We start from the raw sequence: 19498 nt of genomic DNA, 5'->3' as shown, positions 1-19498 counted from the left end.
TCCCGCTAGATTTCCTTCCCCAGAATTCCCATTGATTGGGAGTTTTGCATGTGGAATGCTTAAAGGAACAGGCTTCAGCTGCCAGTGCCAAAATCTCTGGTTTTAAAAGTTGTTCCACTTCCCCTCAGATTGCTGAGTGAGGACTGGAGGAAAAAGAATAGCAGTGAGATAAAACAGGGACTGAGGGGAAATTTCAACAGAAGAAAGGAAAAGGGGAAGGAAGGAAGAGCAGATAAATCAGAAGTTGCTGAAAAGTACAGGAAAATGCCAAGAACAGCCCATGCAAAGTCAGGCGAAGGAGGATCCAACGTTTAGATCCAGAGTTTAACCAAAGTGACTGGAAAAATGCAAACAGGAAGAAAGGTAATTGCAGAAATTGCATATTCCAGCAATACAGACAACTGTGGGGGTGGTGAAAAGGAACAGAGACCACATACACAGTCCTGGAGAGCAATGGAATACTGAGGACCCAGCTGGGACTATAAATGGGACGGCAGCACCTCCTCCCTCACATTTGGAGAAATGTGGTTGTGATGGCAGGAAACAGCATTCTCTGTTCACTTCAGCGTGTCGGTGCTTCTGCTGACTGGGGAGTCAAAGTCTGGTCAGCTACCATGATATAATGAGGGGAAAAAATAGCCGCACAAAGTGCCAGTCATCGTTTCCATTCATACGTGCTGCCCGTGGCTCCAGAAAGGAGTGGACGCGCTCGGCGAACGGAATGTGAGTGGAGCTCGGCTGCCATCGTGTGACTGCCCGATAAATCACACAGCGGGGCTGTCCGCCTTGGCTTCGTATCATCTTCCCTCGAGATTTTACCAAAACATGAGAGATACTGCAACGGGGTCTAAATTTAAAATGCCAAGTACAATATCTGCTCTGCTCTTCTCATGCTTGTTTGTTTTTGTTTTGGTTTTTTTTTTTAATGCTGGCATTTTTACTGCTTTGATGATCTGACTGAAAGCACTGGGCTAAAAAAATAAAACCACCAAAAGTCCTTCTCAAAACACAAGTGTTCACCTCCTAAGAGGGCTCAGAACTATTCCTCGAGAACTATTCTGAGCTTTTTCCTCTACAGTTGTCACCTCAGGAAGGCAAATTCCAGGTTCCCTTAGCCACTTTGAACACACTGTATTAGCACACATGCTGAGAAAAGTGACACTACGTATTTTTCATCAGCTTGACGCGCCCGCGACGGAAGGCAGTGGTTTAATCGATAACGCGGGGCCAGGTCTCTCTGGTGGTCAGTCACGTTGGTAGCCGGTGTGAAAGATAAATTCAAGCTTTAAAACCATTTAAAAATCATCCTAAAACGCCAGGACTGTGCACTGTGACCCCTCAGATCACTGTCCCTACTGAGGGTCCGACTGCACCGCGATGTCACCGCCCCTCTGAAGGCCTCTCGCGCTAACCGGGGCGTGCAGCGGCGCCAGGGCATGGCCCCCCTCACCTTTCACCTCACGGAAAATATTATTTTAACCCCACAAAGGTCTGGTAAGGATTAACAGAGCGATGGAAAGCGGTGTGTGAGGAAGTGCCGCCCTGCAGCCCACGCCGCCATCGGCGCACCGGCTTGTGGCGCTGGCCGCGGGCAGTACCGACGGGGGCCCGCCGCCGCGGGGGTGGGCGCTGGCTCCCCGCGCATCGGCCGCGCCCCGGCACAAACAGTGTAAACGCGGCGGTGTCCGTGTTTCAGCGCCCGCGCCTCCACCTCCCGCACCCAGCTTGGTAGCGCCCTGCCGCGCGCAGCCCCGCCAGCCTTCGGGCGAGCCCATGGCGGGCGGTTTTGCAAGGGGGGAAGACGGAGAGTGTTTCGCGCCAATTTTGTGGCGCCCTCCTGTCACCGCCTGCGCAGCGCTGAGCAGCGGCATCCGCTGAGCGGCCGCACACGCAGGGAGGTTTCACTGTGTGCCAGTCCAGTTAAATGTCACGGCGCCTCGCGCCTCCCGAAAAATGGTTCGGCCGGGCCCAACCCCAGTAGAATGGAAGGAAGCGCCATCTTGGGCTCGACCACAGCAGGCATGAAATAGGGGCGCCAGAAGTGCGGTGGGGTGAAAACGAGGGGGAGCCGCCGCTCGCTAAGGAAAATAAGGGTAGCAAAGTGTCCGAACCCTTCTGAGGACGGAGCAGGAGAAGACGGCCGTAGTAGTGGCCGCGGCGGTGGGCGGGAGCCGCGGCGGGATATAGGACCTCCGCCCCTCTCGCACCCGCGCGCGGTTGGTAAGACGCCGGCGCGCGCGGGCCGCTGGGAGTCCTGGCGCACATGGTCCGGCCGTAGGAGCCGCCCGCACCCCCGCTCCGACCGACGCGGGCACCGCACTCGGGCACCGCACCGAGTACGCAGGCAGCGCGCACCGGGCACCGCGCCCGGCCGCCGACCCCCATCGCAGGACACGAGGAGAGGCCCGGCTGGGCTCGCCGCGCCGCCCGGCGCGCAGGGCCCCGCCGAGGACCCGAGCACATGAATCAATTCGGACCGCGCCGCGCGCCGCGGGCGGAGCCGCCGCCGCAGGCAGCAGAGAGGGCAGCAGGAGGAGGAGGAGGAAAGAAGAGGAGGAGGAGGATAATGATGATGGAGGCGAGTCGCGAGGCGGCCGCCCGGGGGCCCCCCGAGCGCCCGCCGCCCGCCGAGGAAGGGCCCGAGCAGGAAGCAGCCGCGGCGGAGCCGAAGCCGCCGTCGGTGCGGGAGAGCCTCCTGCCAAAGGCCGAGGCCGAGGCCGAGCCCCAGGCCGGGGCCGAGCCCGCGGCGGAGGCCCAGCCCGAGCAGGCCGCCGCCGCCGTCAGGCCGAGGCCCAGCGCGGCGCAGCAGAACGGGGAGGCCGCGCCCGCCGCCCCCGCCGAGCCCGAGGACGAGATTTCCTTCAGCGACCCCGAGGACTTCGTGGACGACATCAGCGACGAAGGTGCGGGCCGGGAGGGGCCGCGGGGGCGCTCCGGGGCCCCCGGCCCTGCCCGGAGCTGGGGGAGCCCGTGGGGGGCCGGGTGAGCCCGGGCTGGGAACGCTCTGCCCCGACCCCTGGGGATGCTGGTGGTACCCAGCACGGTCTGCATCGCGTTAGAACATGTGTTGTTCTAAAAGGTGCCGTTAAAGGTGTTTTAAAATCTACTGTTAAACTTCAGGTATCAATTTCTGGGCTCTTCTCAAGGAGGGGAGTCGTCAACTCGTGCCCCTTCCCTTTGCCTCCATTAGTTGAACTCAGCTGTAAAACCAGAAGTTTTAAATGGTTGACGTGGTGGTTGCAAACTGGGTTTTCATCGTTCTCGGGGTTTTTTTTCCGTGCATCCAGAGTGAAATCTGTAGGTAAATAGCACTGGTTTCAGAAGAGTTACTGTTCATGAAGATGTGACATAGGTAGTTTGTGACAAGGAAATAGGGAAAAGTTGTTTCTTGCAGTGGAAAATTCCAACCCAGGCTCTTTTAAAAGTATTGAATATTGCCTGCCTTAAAATGGCAAAGCTGTTGTGTAACTGCACAGACAATCAAGGAAATACCTGATTTCAGCATACAGGAATTAGAACTCTATTTTGCTGTTTTTCTGATAAATCTTTCTCGATAAAATGCCTTGGTTTTAATTAGCAAAAGCACTTATTTGACCAATATTTGTTCAGTATATGTGCTGTTGTAGGGACTCATGTACGTGCCTCCTGCATGTTTTGGGTCCGTTACACGTATCAGAACTAGAAAAATGTTTCTAAAGCACGTGACTGTAAATCAGTCAGTTATTAAATTGGTGGAATACAGGTGATACATCTGCCTTCTAGTGTTCCAGGCCTGTGTTTAGCTTAATAAAATAGCAGCCAAATATCTTAGATTAAGAAAGTGTTTGCTGTTCTCAGTATAGTAGTTAGTTGTATTGCTCTTTGAACTTGTACATTTGTTCCTTAAAGAGACTTTGGCTTGGATTCTTTTTGTTTAGTTAAGTGTTTGCTTGATACACTTGGTCTACATCTCAGATTGGTATGTTCAGTTCTTTCTTCAGAAACTGGGCATATTTTCCATCCTCACCTGTTTTATTTGTTAATTAATTTGGCTAACTTCTCAGCTGTATGAATAATCCAGTGTTAGTGGCTGAATTACAGTGTTTAAGTTTAGTCAGCCTTGCTGGTCTGGCTTTCCCATCTGTGTGTTACTTCATGAGTTTCCTTATTCTTTTCCCCTTATCCTGATGCCTCCCCAAGGAGAAAGGCAGCCCATCAGTGTCACTGATCAAGGCTCAGGATAACATCCATCCTCAGGAACACCTGTGAGGTGGCCCAGCTTTGGGACTGGACCATCTCAGATCCATTCCTTCAGCTTTTTTCCCCAGAGTGGTGGTGGCAGGGCAGAGCAGCTGACCCAAGTTAAAGCAGGAGAAGGGGGTGTGTTGGACAACCACTTAGGTGCAATGAAGCTCAGATAATGACAGTGGTCCTTAAAATACTGCCAGCCGAAGATAGCCATGTACCCACCACACCCTGCTTCCCTTCTGGGTGCAATAAGAGCTGGCTAAACCAGCTTCTTACCCTTTGAAGATTCCTTTGTTCACAATTTTGAATTTAAGGCAGAGGAAGGGCACAGTGTAGGAATTTTTTTTTTCACTCTGTTACAGTTTTGATTCAAGACAGGGTGTTGCATTCTTGCACAGGAATCTTAACACGCATTCCTTGGCTTGTCTGAAGGGCTACAAAGTCTTTTGTGAGAAGTGGTTGTGAAAAAATGACTAATGGAGCCTTAAAATCATCCTTTTGTGTTTGGGTTTGTTTTTTTTTTCCTTTTTTTTCATCTTGTAGACTTCTATGGAAATGTCCTTGTGGGACATGCTTTCGTTTTATGTATTTTATATTTTTAATTGTAGTTCCTACATGCACATGGAGAGCATCTTTTTGAGTAATAAATGCTACAAACAACAACATTCTGTGAGTACTACATAATCTTAGTGGTAATGGCCTAAACATTTTTGAAGCCCCAGATCAGTGCAAAGCATCATGTGTAATAACCTGTTGAAGGTTAAAGTTGTAGAAAGCAAAGGTTTTCTGGTAGTTCAAAGTGAGCACATTTCTCGTATTTCTTCACTGCTAAAGATCTTTCCAGTGGTGTTTCTGGGCAGAATAATTTGTAGAATTCCCAAACCAGCAAAAATCTATAAAAAAGTCTTCAAAATATCAGTGTATCCAACACCCTTTTTAGTTTGTTCTCATATTTTAAATATTTCTACCTGTGCTTGGATTTTTTTCCTTGTCTGTGAATGCCATATATAGTTTGAGTTTCCAACTTTTATCCTTGTTCAAATTCAAAAGTATAGTGGCATGAACTTATTTTCTGTGTGGTCTTGTATTTTATAGTGGTTTTCACATGAAACTTACTGCAGATATTCAGGAATTTATATAATTGAAGAATATCCACAGTGTGAAAAGGTGTGTGTCATGTCTGCACTGAAGGCTTAAATATGGCTTTAAGTGTCTTGTCCTAGACCTTTATTTTTGTGTTTAATTAAAGGTTTAGAAGGAGTGCAAGTTCTTAATTATAGTGATGCTGAGACATGCAGAGCTTCCAGTATGGCACATAGTTTTGAATTAGGCTAAAACTTGTGTAATTCAGGAGGGAGGTACATAGTACTTTTTTTTTTCCCCTCGAAGTCCTCTGGTTATAAGGGGACTGAGCAGAGTTTGGGTAGTAAATCTTACAGTTGTCTGTGCTGTTGTCAGTTTTGAGGACTTTGTGAGCCAGTTCCATCTCCTGAAAAAAAAGGTAATAGTGTAGGTGTTGATGATCACAATGTAAGGTATTTCTTTAACAGACTTCAAGAGTTGGCAGCTTGAAATTTGTCACAAAGCCACATAATCACGTCACTGAGGCAGAAAGTGCTGTTGGAGTGTTGTGTGTTCCCTTCAGTGGTTTCTCTGATAGAATGTTCATCCACTGCCAAGTTTCTTAAATAATTCTTTAAATTTCCTCAGATTTGGAGCCGTTCTGTTCTGTTCCTCTCACTATTCTTTCCATCTTTGTCTTCCTCCTGCACGTTGCAGACGGGTGCCTTAGTTTCCTGTGTGTGCTGTCTTTGCAGAACTGCTTGGTGATATCCTGAAAGATCAGCCCCAGGAAGCAGATGGGATAGACTCGGTGATTGTCGTGGATAACGTTCCCCAGGTTGGGCCAGACCGACTTGAGAAACTGAAGAATGTCATCCACAAAATATTTTCCAAGTTCGGTAAAATTATCAATGAATTTTATCCAGAAGCAGATGGGAAAACAAAAGGGTAAGTCATGATAACTCCAACTAACAGGATTGAAGCACAGCTCTGACTTTGCCTTGATTATTGGTGTAAATACTTTATGGCCAGTTTTTATGATGACCTCATAGTCATTATTATCACCTGCTTCTACCTTAGTCTGTACAATCCTGACATCTCATCTCAGTGACAGACAAGTGTGTGAGGGAGCTGAGAAGCTTAATAGCTCATTAGGCTCCAATGTGGAGCATGGCAGGAATTAATTATGGAAACAGTTTAACTGGGTTTGGAAGACAGATTTCTGTGCAGTACTACATGAGTGGTTTTTTGTTAAATTTCTGCTCTGGCTGATCAATGAGTTAAAGGTGCACTTGAGTTAAAAACTTAGTAGCAGCGAATGTACTAAGTAATGCAAAATAGGCTGTCAGTATATGTAGCATATATTGCTGAGTATTGGAGGAATACATAGTTTGGAAGGCATAAAAAAAGTGAGTTTTGTGGAGTGGATAGGTTGTTGGTTCTATGAGGTCAGTGTGAGAAGGATGAGAAAATTATTCAGTCTCTGTGTTCGTGCCTCTCTGAGGCAATGTCTGGTGCTGTTCAGGATACAGTTAGTTTTAAGTCTGCTGGGCTACCAGCTGGGTTGGATCAGTGGCCAGAAGGAAGCTGAGTTGTGTAATTGAAACAAGAGTGGTGCTTTGCTGTGCCTGTGACAGCAACAGTTACAACTCCTAAACATGATGTGTCATTCAGCTGGGGAGAGCTGCAGACTTAACTTGCCTGTTCCTGGCTCTCATTGTTGTCCTGTGTCGTGTTGAATTTGCATTCATCACTGACTCTGGCCCATTCAGAAAGGATATCTGATTAATTGAGGTCAGGCCAATAGAGCTAAAAAAGTGCATGTGTGCCTGTGGCCAAAATGGAGATTAATTGCCTTTGACCCTAATTGGCTAGGGACAAGACAAGAAGTTATTTTGTAGATGCTCAGTACTGAATTCTTAATTTATCCCCATTATTATGAGCTGGTTCTGTAGTCAACAAGGTCTTCCTGCTTTGGTCTTCCTTCCCTGTAGGTACATCTTTCTGGAGTACATGTCTCCATCTCACGCAGTGGATGCTGTGAAGAATGCAGATGGATACAAACTGGACAAGCAGCACACCTTCAGAGTCAACCTTTTCACAGACTTTGATAAGTGAGTGCAGCCGTTGTGGGTATCTGTAGATTTGGGATTTCTAATCAAGAGTGCCTGTGTGGAGTGTAACCAGCCTAATTGCTCTTTCAGGTACATGACAATCAGTGATGAATGGGAAATCCCTGAGAAACAGCCATTTAAGGATTTGGTAAGGAATTTCTGGAAAAGTGGAAGAAATATTCAGCATAATATTAAATGGTTGCTTCATTGCTGGAGTGTCCATATGAAAATAGAAACGATGTGTTCATAGTGTTATAAGTAGCAGTGGGAATCACATGCTCCTGTTCCTTAGTTTTCACTGTCATAAAGTGACAGGAAGAACTTTGTGGTTCTGCTTAGTAGTTCCACATAGTGTAAAGCTTAAGAGTAAATAACAGTTTTGCACAAATAATTTAAAAATAGATTTTCAAAAGCATCTTTTCGTATTTTTAGTTGTTTGAGGCAAACTTTGGTGTTTGTTACCAGTGACTTTGTAAATGGTCTGGTAGAAGGGATAGGGTTTAAAAAAAATAAAATTAACAACAAACCCAATAAGATATTTTACACAAGAAATATTAAACATCATCAAACCACCTTGAAGGTCCACCTATTCATGATGTGCTCTCTGAGCCTTAGTTGGAGTTCTTTAATTTAACTTCAAAAACTTGCTTGCAGTGGTAAGACCCCAAAGCTGCACACTCTGGTGAGACCAACTTCCCCCTGCCAGGTAGATACTAATTTGGGGAACTTATCTTAGCCTTTGACTCACTAAAAATCTTCTTGCTTCTGTTTTTCTTAGGGGAATCTCCGATACTGGTTGGAAGATCCTGACTGTAGGGATCAGTACAGTGTCATCTTTGAGTCAGGAGACCGGACCTCCATTTTTTGGAATGACATCAAGGAACCTGTTCAAATTGAGGACAGAGCAGTGAGTGTCCTGGAAGTGCTATACATGGCAGATACACTGTCAGTCTCCTTCCTTCGTATTATGACATTGCAGCTTTTTAATTAAAAAAAAAATCTTTTTCCCATTGCTGAAATACTTTTCCTTGTGAAGAGTGGTGAAACCACATCATTTAAGATTAGACTTAGCTGCTTAGGTAAAAGAAATGTGGAGTGAACTTCTGGAGTTTGTGGTGGTGTTTGTTTTTTTGAACTGGTCCATGATGCCCATTAGTTTCCTTCATCTCTCTGTTACAGGTGATTCAGAAAGACCTGAAATGCAAAGTCAGAGTTTGAGGAGCACTAGTCATTAGAGCTGAATGTGTGCCTATGTTTGCTGCTTCACATGACTTCTTGCTTTTGTGCTGACTACAGAGGTGTTAAAGAGGAATAGCTGGTTTGGTAATGGCATATAAAAGGGAGAGTTAGTCTGTCTGTCTGTCTGCTGCAGGCACTTGACTTGCTGGGAACTGTTAGGACCCAGCAGCATTTTCCTTAATAACCATTGTGCATTACAGTAGAAAGAAGTTGGCTTTGGGATGGTGAGAATATTTGCTCATCACTGTGGTCACTGGCTGTGCTCTGTATTGCTGAAACCTCTCTAACTTAGCTGAAGGTCAAGAGCTGTGTTGTTAAGAAACTTGAAATACTTGCCCTTCCTTCTGAGAAAAGTTGTTACCAGGGCTGAAAGACAACAAGGAACCCCAGGCCTGTTAGGTGGGTTTAGTTGTTATTATACAAAGGTTGTCACTGTACCTGGAATATGTTTTTGGTGATCAGTAAGTTGAAAAGGTCTCAACTGACAGTTTTCAACCTGAAGAATAAGTACCCATACCTTATGTGCATGAAACTAAACTCCACAGCTGGTCCAAGGTATCACGAATTCTAAGATCTTCACTTAGTAAATGGATTTTCAAAATGTGATGCTGCAAGCCACACACTGATTGTTTCCCTTTTTTGGGAATACAACATGAAATTAAACCTTTGTGTGTATTTTTTTTTTTCAATCAGAGGTGGACAGAGACCTACGTGCGTTGGTCCCCCAAAGGTACCTACTTGGCCACGTTCCACCAGAGAGGCATCGCACTGTGGGGTGGAGAGAAGTTCAAGCAGATTCAGAGGTTTAGTCACCAAGGAGTGCAGCTTATTGACTTCTCACCTTGTGAAAGGTATGGAGCATGGCATTGGGCTAAGGGGTCAAAAGCATGAGGCATTAGTAGCATCCTCCAAATCTGTAGTGCTGAAACGAATTCCTTAAGCCTTCTTTAACATTAAAGAGCTCTTGAGAGAAGGCTAAAATAATTCCAAGACTGAGATGCATCTTCTGTTGGTAGTTTTCAAGCAAGATATTTGGAAGCAGTTAGGTTTTATGCTTTATTGTACTAAAGAGAGGTTATCTATCTTTAAATGGAGAAGTTTTGCAAACCTGTAGTTTGGGTTGGATAAGGTCAATAGATTCATGTTTGGTTCAAAACCAATGAAGTTCTTGTGTCAAAGCTATATATTAGGTAACAGTGTATTTGATGAGTTCCCCTTCCTTGTAACATCAACATGGAAAGACTTGCACATAAATCTGGAGTCTTTTCACCCAGAGGGATGCCAGGGAAATACTGTGTTTTGGAAGCTTTCTCCTCCTTTGTCGTGCTGTTCCTATTTTTCCCTCCTCTCTGAAAAATCCCATTAGAGAAACTGCTGTTTGCAAGTGCATGGTATTTAAATATTACTTGGATGAAAGCCTTATGGTACTGACACACGGGATGAAGTTCCAATTGTGAAATTAATTATTTCTTTTGTAGGTATTTAGTGACCTTCAGCCCTTTGATGGACACGCAGGATGACCCTCAGGCCATCATCATCTGGGATATTCTGACTGGCCAAAAGAAGCGAGGATTCCACTGTGAAAACTCAGCTCACTGGCCTATTTTTAAGTAGGTTGAGAAGCAGAATTAGAGTAGAGAGCTGTAGTCCCAGACTTCTTCCTTTATTAAAAAGGCAGTTCCAAATTAATATTTTTTTTCTTTTTTGCTTAGATGGAGTCATGATGGTAAATTCTTTGCTCGAATGACTTCAGATACCCTCAGCATCTATGAAACACCTGTAAGTTCTTCCTTTTTTTTTTTTTTTATAATGCTTATTGCATTACAATGTCAGTCTTTCCTGTGGTTTTCAGTAATGCACTTTAGAGCTGGGCTTAGAGGGAAGAAATCAGTTTGCTCTTGTCTTGTTCTTTGCTGGGTGAAAAACTTTAGCTGAGTGTGACAGTAAATTTCACACCACATCTAGAAGGATTAGACAGCTCAATATACTACTTATAAAAATCAGTAGGATCAAGGTTATGTGATTCCTCCCAGCTCTCAGTAGCAGGTGAGTACCGAAGTACCCAAAAAGCACTATAAATTGCAGCCTAATCTATTCTGTTTTGCTTTTTCTTTATCATTCAAGCTGCTGTACCTACTAATTATCTACAACAATTTTTATTTTGTTTGTGATTGTGGTTGCATATGTTTATAATAAAAAATAGTGATGCAGGAGCTCTGAAAGCTACAGAATTTCCTAGTTTCTGTGGTCTAGTGATGAGAGTAGAAGGTATATGTGTACATATAAGAATGCTACTAACTTGAAAATTTGTCCTTCTCTCCTCTTTTAGTCTATGGGTTTGTTGGACAAAAAGAGCTTGAAAATCAATGGGATAAGGTGAGTCTATTCCTTTGTAAACATGACTACTCTCTTTAATTGTAATCTTTTTTTTTTGTGGCTTTGTTATGGGGAGAGGAATCTTTAGACTGTTAACCAGAGCAAAAGGCCTTCTATACTGAGGTGGTTAAATTAGACAAACTGGGAAAAAGAAATGGGAAACTCTCCATTCATCAGTGAACACAGTTGACAGCTTCTGTGCTGTGAAATGCTCTGTGGAACTGCTTAATCCAGGGTCTAGCTTGGGAGTCCTGTTCCTTGTCTACCAAACCAGACTGGAATGCAGTTTGTTAGGGAATATCTCCCTAACAAGGTTGGTGTGCTGGCTTAGAGCAGTGTGCTGTGTACTGCCTGGTTTGTGCTTGTCTGCACAAGAGACACTGACTCCTGTGAGAGTTTTTGAAGTACTTCTCTGTGAAGCAACAAGAAAATTAAGTGTACCCAGGTGCAAGAAGATTCTCACCAGGGTAATTTAATAGGGTTGGGTTTGGGTTTGTTTTTTTTTTTGGCTCATTGGTTTAATCAGCCTGGTTTTAGATCTTTGGTGGTTCTTCTGTGTGTCACCTCTGCTTTTCAGTAAAATGTACTGTCCTGATATAGCAAATTTAAATAGCAGTTTAAAAATTTGTTTTGGTGTTGTTATATGTAAGGTTATTAAGTTGCTCTCAGTTATTGCCTTTTATATTGAGAGTTGATATTTGTCTGCAACATTCAGATACAATGAGAGAAAATGGTTTCTGCTTGCAGTATCTCTTAACTAAAAATTAAAATGGCCTGTTTTTAACTTTGTTCCTGTAGAGATTTCTCATGGTCTCCAGGTGGTAACATAATTGCTTTCTGGGTGCCTGAGGACAAAGACATCCCAGCAAGAGTGACTTTGATGCAGCTGCCTTCTAGACAAGAAATTCGTGTGCGGAATTTGTTCAACGTAGTAGATTGTAAACTGCACTGGCAGAAGAACGGGGACTACCTGTGTGTGAAGGTAGACAGGACTCCCAAAGGCACACAGGTAGGTGGATTCTGATTTTATTGGTAAAATTTGGTTGTATCTCATGCTGACAGTGCTGCAGACAATGTAAACTGTATCATGCAAAAGCTATTTTCTTTTTTTTTTTTTCCACTTGAATTTGAAGCAAAGAGGAAAATCTGCGTAGTGATTGTGTCCAGGAATTGCTTTGACTTTAGTGGCCTCTTGGACTTGAGTGAGAGCTCTGTGCCTCAACTATTTTTCCTACTCACAGTTAAGCAGCTGTTCATGCAGCACAGTGTGCCATATGTTTATCTGTCCTAATTAAATTTCATAACAGTCTGAAAAGCATCAAATGCTTTTGTACAATTATTAAGTTATTCTTTATCAGAACAGAGAAATTTGGAATGTGTTTGGTAAGGAGGCATATATCTGCTCTCATTAAAGGAACAAACCTTGACTCTTATTATGACAGGCTAATTGTGTAGTTGTCCTTCTATGCCTAGTGATAAAATTATTTACTCTGCTCTTTTTGTGCTGGATAAAAAGCTGATTTTGGCCTTTACAGGGAGTAGTGACCAACTTTGAAATATTCCGCATGAGAGAGAAACAGGTGCCAGTGGATGTGGTAGAAATGAAAGGTAATGCCACGTATTTCCTTACTTTTGAGCTTTAACTCTCTTGTATGGACACTTCTGTGTTTCTTAGAAATTCCTGTCAGCATTTGACATAATTAGGGAATTAACTCTTTGGAACTAAATTATTAATGTGCAGGACATTTCCTGTAAAAATGAGAAATCAAAACTTCTGTTGCTACTGGGGCTTGTGACTGACTTGAAAGATTACAAAACTGAAAATGTCTTAGTAATGACATATTAATATAATAATGACTGTATTTTGTAGAAGATGGAGGACTTTATAGCTATAGTTGGAAACACTTCCCATAACTCCCTGCAATTGCCTTATCAACCTGTGTTTTAAAAGAGAGTCTGTATGGCAGATTCTATTGACTGAAGGGTTCCTTCTCTTAAGCATTTTGGTTTTCTTTGGTAACTTCTTGAAACCAGAGGTTTGTATTGTCCTTTGACAGAATTTTAACTCCTTTTTTTACAGAAAGCATCATAGCCTTTGCTTGGGAACCAAATGGAAGCAAGTTTGCTGTGTTGCATGGAGAAACTCCACGAATTTCAGTTTCCTTCTACCACGTTAAAAACAACGGGAAAATAGAACTCATAAGTAAGTGACCAAAAAACAAGTGAAAGTGCAGGTACTAAGCATTTTACATGGCAATAGATGCAGTGAACTCAAAATAGTGGCTTTCTTTGGTGGGTAGTCTGGGAGTTGCTGCTGTGTCCGACACTGTATTCCAGAAATTAACTTCCTGGTGACAACTGAACTGTTACCAGAGTAAGCCCAGTGCCTGGGAATAAAAGGCCTATGAGTCAGAATAATTTTTGTGGCTTTGGGAAGCTCATGTGAGGCAATAGTACAGATTTGGCTCACTTTAGATAAAAATTAATTCCCAAGGATGTGTTGGAGTCTTCTGATCTCTTTTATCTGCCAGCTTTGGATGTCCTGGTGCTACTGCGTTTTGTCTGTAGAAGTGAAGAGCTAAGGGCTGTTTTTAGGACTTGCTTGCAGAGTTTACAAATGACTTTTGAGGAATCAGTGGGGTTGATGTGCTTGTAAGATAACTGATGGTGTTGGATTGAGATCTCTTTCTGAATTTGTCTGGTTTGTTTTCAGAAACGTTTGACAAACAGCAGGCGAACACGATATTCTGGAGTCCCCAAGGGCAGTTTGTAGTGTTGGCTGGCCTCAGAAGGTGAGTATTTCAGAGGCTGCTGAACATCACCACTTCCATTTTAAGGAGGAAGAGAGCTAGAGTATCTCACCAAGAAGTGTTTGGTGTCCCTGTGAACGTTGATTACTGTGTAATCCTGATACAGCTTTGCAAAAGCAAAGGAAGAGCAGAAGTGCAACTTCACGATATAGCTTAGTCCTTTGTAACTTTCACTTGCTATTTTTTGCCACATCAAATGGAAAATGTATTTTTTCAACAGAAAAGTGGACATTAAGAAACACCTTTCAGGTGTTAAAGTTAAATACTGACTCTAAACTAATCCAGTTTGCACCATGTACGTGGCTCTTATGCATTTGTTGCCGTAGCTTTGTGCCCCTTCATGGGCAATACCTGTTAGTGACAGTGCTATTTTGTGAAAGAGTTACCAGGAGCTTCACTTCAGAGCAAGCAAAAATTATTTTTATTAACCAGTCGAGTAATATTTGCCTTCACATGCTTTGAGATGAGCGCTGTGTTCATCTTAGAATTCCTTTTTTTTCTTTAATCTCTTTGTCACTGCTAAAATATGTCTAAGCACATGATTTTTAAGCTTTGATTTTAACTTGCCCAGAGTATGTTTTCACTCTGACTTTAAGCCATTTTATTTATAATCTTAAAGGTCACTGAACATAGAAACAAAAGTGTCACTCTTACTTGGAGGCTTGTTTTTATCCATCACGTTATTTCCTAGCCACAGAACCTGTCTCTTGGTTGCGGTGGAAATTTATCTTTGTACTGAGGAGTTTTAGGGATGCAGCTTGTGAAATGCTTTAAAAAAATGACCAGGCTACATTAGTGTGTAAAACAATCTGTCCTGTTTTGTCTTTGCAGCATGAATGGTGCCTTAGCATTTGTTGATACGTCCGACTGCACCATGATGAACATCGCAGAACACTACACGGCCTCGGACGTGGAATGGGATCCTACGGGCAGATACATCGTGACTTCTGTGTCTTGGTGGAGCCACAAGGTACTGATGCCTTTTTATCCAGAATAAGTTCTGGAAGGGCAGTTCATGAGTCTAAACTGAGTGTCCTTTTTCTGAATTTTCACTATGCCTTTAGCAGTTTAAAACTCAGTCTCCTGGTGGTCCGCACGGAACAACAGGATTTATTGCACCTGTCATTGCTTTTGCATGCTTACAGCCACTGCACTGTAATCCTCTCCTGTACAAATAACAGGATCTGAGACTTTAGAATATGACAGAGGATTGACTAAATTTCAAACTGTTGTAATCTCCAGAAGGCAACTTCTTGAAAAGATTCAGTGGAACAAATATTTTGCTGAGGATTTTGGCTTGTGCAGGGAAGGCACTAACAAAAGCACATTCCGGTTCTCTTGGCTGATCGTGCTGATGGAGTGAGGACTACAGTGTGAAGTTATAGCTTACCTTGGCTGAGCTAGTGCACTCCTCTTCCAGGTGGACAATGCCTATTGGTTATGGACCTTCCAAGGCCGTCTGCTTCAGAAAAACAATAAAGACAGGTTTTGTCAGCTGCTCTGGAGACCACGACCAGCTACCCTGCTCAGTGAGGATCAGATAAAGGTAGTGTATTCCACTTTGTGCTGACATTGATTTGGTGTATAAGCATACTTGGTTTCTCCTTCTTAAGGATGAGGCTTGTTGTGCAACTGCCTTTTGCCCTGAATGTGTGAACAAACGTATTTCTGTACGAGACCTCACTTCTGGGAATGGCTGTAAATATTAACTGTATTTGAAGCTCAAAATAGAAATGGTTACTAGTTGTTCTTAGAGTTAGGGTACAGTGGAAGGTTATAAGTAATACTCGAATTGTATTTAGCCGTCCAGACTTCGCTGGTTGGATGTGTACAGAAGCCTTTACATGATCTGTATGGCAGGAAAAACAAACAAAATTGTAGTGAAGGGAAATTGCCTTGCAGGGAGCCATTTTTCAAAAAAGCATAAGAGGAATTCTTAGAAAAGATGATGGGTGTGATTGCTAGTCTTGATACTTTAATTGAAATAAAATTATCTGTTTTACAGCAAATTAAGAAGGACCTGAAGAAATACTCCAAGATATTTGAGCAGAAGGATCGCCTGAGCCAGTCCAAAGCTTCAAAGGCAAGATACTTTTGGAATATAATGTAGATGAAACTCTTGTAACCTGCCCTTAGTTATTTTGTAACGGTGAGGTGCAAGTTACATTTATTTTATAACAACCATCTGTGTTCATTTGAGTCCAGATGGTTAGAGTGGGTTCAATAGGTAGTTCAGAGAGATGCTGCTGAACTGTCAGGTTAAACTCAGTAATGAGTCTGGAGAGGGACTTGTGTTATCTCATTAAGCAAAGGTGGTAATATTTTGGAGTTCTTAGTGTGTTGCTTCATTAGTCTTTAAATTAAGAAAAGCTCTTCCAGTCACAAGAAAAGAACTCACCAAAACAGCTTTTTGATTACAGAAGAGAATCTTTTTTCTTTCAAGTCAGTAGGAAGTGTGCGTGTGAGAAGAAGGTTTGACTTGCTAGCACACGTGTTGCACGTGGGTTTGATTTACTGGGGAGGTTTAACAGCCTGTTCCTGGCTGTGCAGGAGCTGGTGGAGAGGAGGCGGACGATGATGGAGGAGTTCAGGAAGTACCGCAAGATGGCACAAGAGCTGTACATGGAGCAGCGGAACGAGCGCCTGGAGCTCCGCGGAGGTGAGCCATGGACAGGGCTTGGGAAGGGCTGCTGCTGGTTAACTGCTGCTTCTCACCCAATAAATACCTTGTCCTGGGGGTTTGTTCACTTCTCCTCTCCCTCTGTTTCCTGCTAAAGCGAGTCCCTTGTTCTCTGAAGGTTATTTGTACTTTTTTATTCTGAATCGTGACGGGATTTAAGGGGAGGCGGGGAAAGTATTGGCTTGACCTTGGGATAAAACTGTGAAGAGATTTGGATGTTGCATTTAACCAGAAAATCCCCAGAAGCCCTGTAGTGGAAGACATAATGCCTTGCTTATCATTCAGTAAATTTAGCATGTATTTGTTATGAGTTAAAGCACCAAATACTTCCTTTTTTCACTGCTGGTTTAAGGACTTTTTCTACCAAGAGCATCAAATCTTTCCATTGCTGCCTTGTTTGATGTATTCAGTGTTAATATTTTTCTCCATTGCAGGGGTAGACACAGATGAGCTGGACAGCAATGTTGATGACTGGGAGGAGGAGACTGTGGAATTTTTTATCAATGAAGAAATTATTACCCTTGCAGAACCAGAGTAATTAATAAAACTGTGGTAAGATAACATAACTCTCAGTAGAGAGAAACGTTTTCAGTCAACTGTTGATATAGATTGGATAATTTGCTTGAGAGAGTCTGTTGCATGGGTGTATTGTTCTTTAAGTTGGTTTGTTTTCTCTGTGGTTAGAGGGGTCAAAAGCTTTCAGAGAACTGATTGCAGGCAGTCAGCTTTATGAGTTGTACTGAGCAGAATACTCTATGTCCTGTTTTGCCAGAGAGATCAAACCCACAACAGTCAGGGTCAACCTCTGAACACAGTGTTTTGCAGACGCTGTAAGTTCTGTCAGTAGGAGGAATTGTAGTTGGTATGAGATAGGAATTTTGCCTTTTGAAAGGTTTACATGTTAGTTCAAGACCTGACAGCATTTAAATACTGTGTATTATACAGCAAGTTGACTGTGGGCTGATAAGAGAAGTTGTCTAGAATTCAGATGGTAGCAGGTTTTTGTGTACTGTCTGTCATGACTTCTTGCTGAAATCTTTTATTTAATCCAGGGCTTTTCCCAGTTGCTTTTTGTGAATTCATGTTATATATTTAATCTTGAAAATGGAGGCTACTTTCAGCCCCTTGTAGGAAACATCCTTTAGGGAGCTTAATGTTGAATTGAGGAGAAAAATTACTTTGCTAGTGAAGGCATGTGTAGGATCTCACTTAAGGAAGAGGAAGGGGAGACTGGAAATGTGCCTTTTGCAACTGTAAGTCACCCTGTAGCTCTTTAGCCTCCAGATATCTTAAGGAGCTCAAGTGAAACATGTACCTCTTGGAGTTGTAGAAAATTTAATAGCCTTGATGCCTTCGAATATATTTGGATCTGGCTTATCTGTGTCCCTTACATGGGAAATCTTTTTATGGAAGAGAGAGAGAGAGAAGCTGCTTAGTGTATGGATTTAAACAAACATGAGTTCAGGAAGAGGTGAAACACAAACTGATGTAGTCTTTCACCAGCTGGCAGAGGTTGAGCTGTTGGTATAAAAGCACAGTAACTAACTCACCTCTTCTTTCCTTTTCTGCAGCACCACCAGATCTTGTGCTGAAAAGAAGTTTGTTCATTTTCCGAAAGCCTATATCAACTTTGGAATTCTTTATCCATATTCTTGCACTCTGGAAGGGTGGATGCACCAGATTTTCTCCATTCTGACACATTGTAGTGCCTTTAAGTCTTGCTGCCTGCTGCAGTGAGATACTGGAAAGGCGCTGCTTTTAAATCTTTATTCTTTATTTTTATTTTTTTTTTTAGGGTTTGATTATTTTTTTTTTTTTCTTTTTAAATCCACTACTACCAGTATTTACTTCCTGAGCCCTGTGCAGTCCTTACCAGCTGGCAGTTTTTGCCTACTGCCAGTGAGGTGGGATTCACCAGTGCCCCTCTGTCTCACACGCACGATGTTCCAGTTTCAGGACTCTTTCCGTGTCCCAAGGGCATGGACAGGTGTTCATTTCGTTTGGGGAAAAGTCAGCAGAACCATTTCTCGTATGATGTGTCTTAGTGTGCTGAAGCAGCACTACAGTGGGCTATATCCTCCTCCTTTCAGATTGTGAAAGGATGCCTCTCCCTCAAAGAGCTGAATATGGAAATAAAAGCAGACCTATACTAAAACCAGGCTGGCTACGCGTGGTTTGTAGGGAATCTTTCCCTGAGTGATCAAAGTCAAACACACCCACAGTAATAAGTGTGTGTTTGCTGTAATGACTGTATGGTTCTTTTGGATTTCTTTATCTTAGTTCCTCATGGCTCTTCCGGCTTTGTGTTGTGGTTGGTTTGTTTTTTACAATGTGGTACAGCTCATTAATCTGTCAAGTTGACCTGTTCACTCTAGTGGAGTGACTAGAAAATGACTGGATTTCTGGAACTGTTTGCAAACTGATAAAAGCCTCAGGAATCACTGGGTTAGTCTGTCTTATTCTTAAGCCTTGCAAACTTCCAGAGCAGTGCTCTGTATGCACACGACTTGTGCTCCCTGTTACAGTACCTGGTTTCATTTCCAAAGGCCTCTGTGCTCAGTGAGGAAAACTGTACCTAAAGGTGGTGCAGCAGCTTCTCTGTATTTGTGTTTATGAGTAGAAATTCTTTCCTGGATATTGTCAGAGCAGTTAGAGATTGGCGTGCTCCTTGGTCTTAGAAGGGCAGGAGGAGAATGAGGATGTTCCTGTCTCCTCTCCTGGACTGGCCTGGGAAGTTGCTAAGGTCATCCCTCTTGACTGACTTCCTAAACCCTGAGCTCACTTGTATGGCAGTGTGGGAAGCAGACAGCACCCTCTGGGCACAGGGCAGAGCCAGTCAGCTGCAGGCAGCTCTGGTTTAGGGGTGTTTTCAGCACTCACTTTTTTTTTTGTTATTGGGTGAGCTTGCTGTGATAGCAAATGCACAAATCCCTTGGTTAACTCCCATGGCCCCTTCACCAGGAACTTTTCAAAATGATTTTTCCATAATC

At 43.3% G+C, this 19498-nt stretch overlaps 1 protein-coding gene across 1 annotated transcript; it reads left to right on the top strand.

Annotated features, from left to right (window-relative positions):
• Nucleotides 1–2538: 2538 nt before the first annotated feature.
• Nucleotides 2539–18663, top strand: EIF3B (eukaryotic translation initiation factor 3 subunit B; the record flags this gene model as incomplete). Its single annotated transcript, XM_018067295.2, is given in 20 exon segments — nt 2539–2595; nt 2597–2903; nt 6045–6237; nt 7284–7403; nt 7494–7551; nt 8182–8310; nt 9336–9493; nt 10121–10252; nt 10355–10421; nt 10972–11018; nt 11817–12027; nt 12554–12626; nt 13099–13221; nt 13732–13810; nt 14660–14798; nt 15249–15374; nt 15834–15911; nt 16379–16487; nt 16943–17060; nt 18080–18663. Coding segments are annotated over 19 exon segments (2310 nt in total), but the record flags the coding sequence as incomplete, so codon positions are not given.
• Nucleotides 18664–19498: the final 835 nt, after the last annotated feature.

The sequence above is a fragment of the Manacus vitellinus genome, unplaced genomic scaffold (genome assembly GCF_001715985.3).
Source record: "Manacus vitellinus isolate BGI_N305 unplaced genomic scaffold, ASM171598v3 scaffold_12_pilon, whole genome shotgun sequence".
Taxonomy (NCBI): domain Eukaryota; kingdom Metazoa; phylum Chordata; class Aves; order Passeriformes; family Pipridae; genus Manacus; species Manacus vitellinus.
The sequence above is the reverse complement of the archived record's forward strand: the minus strand, read 5'-3'. Positions and strand labels throughout refer to the sequence as shown.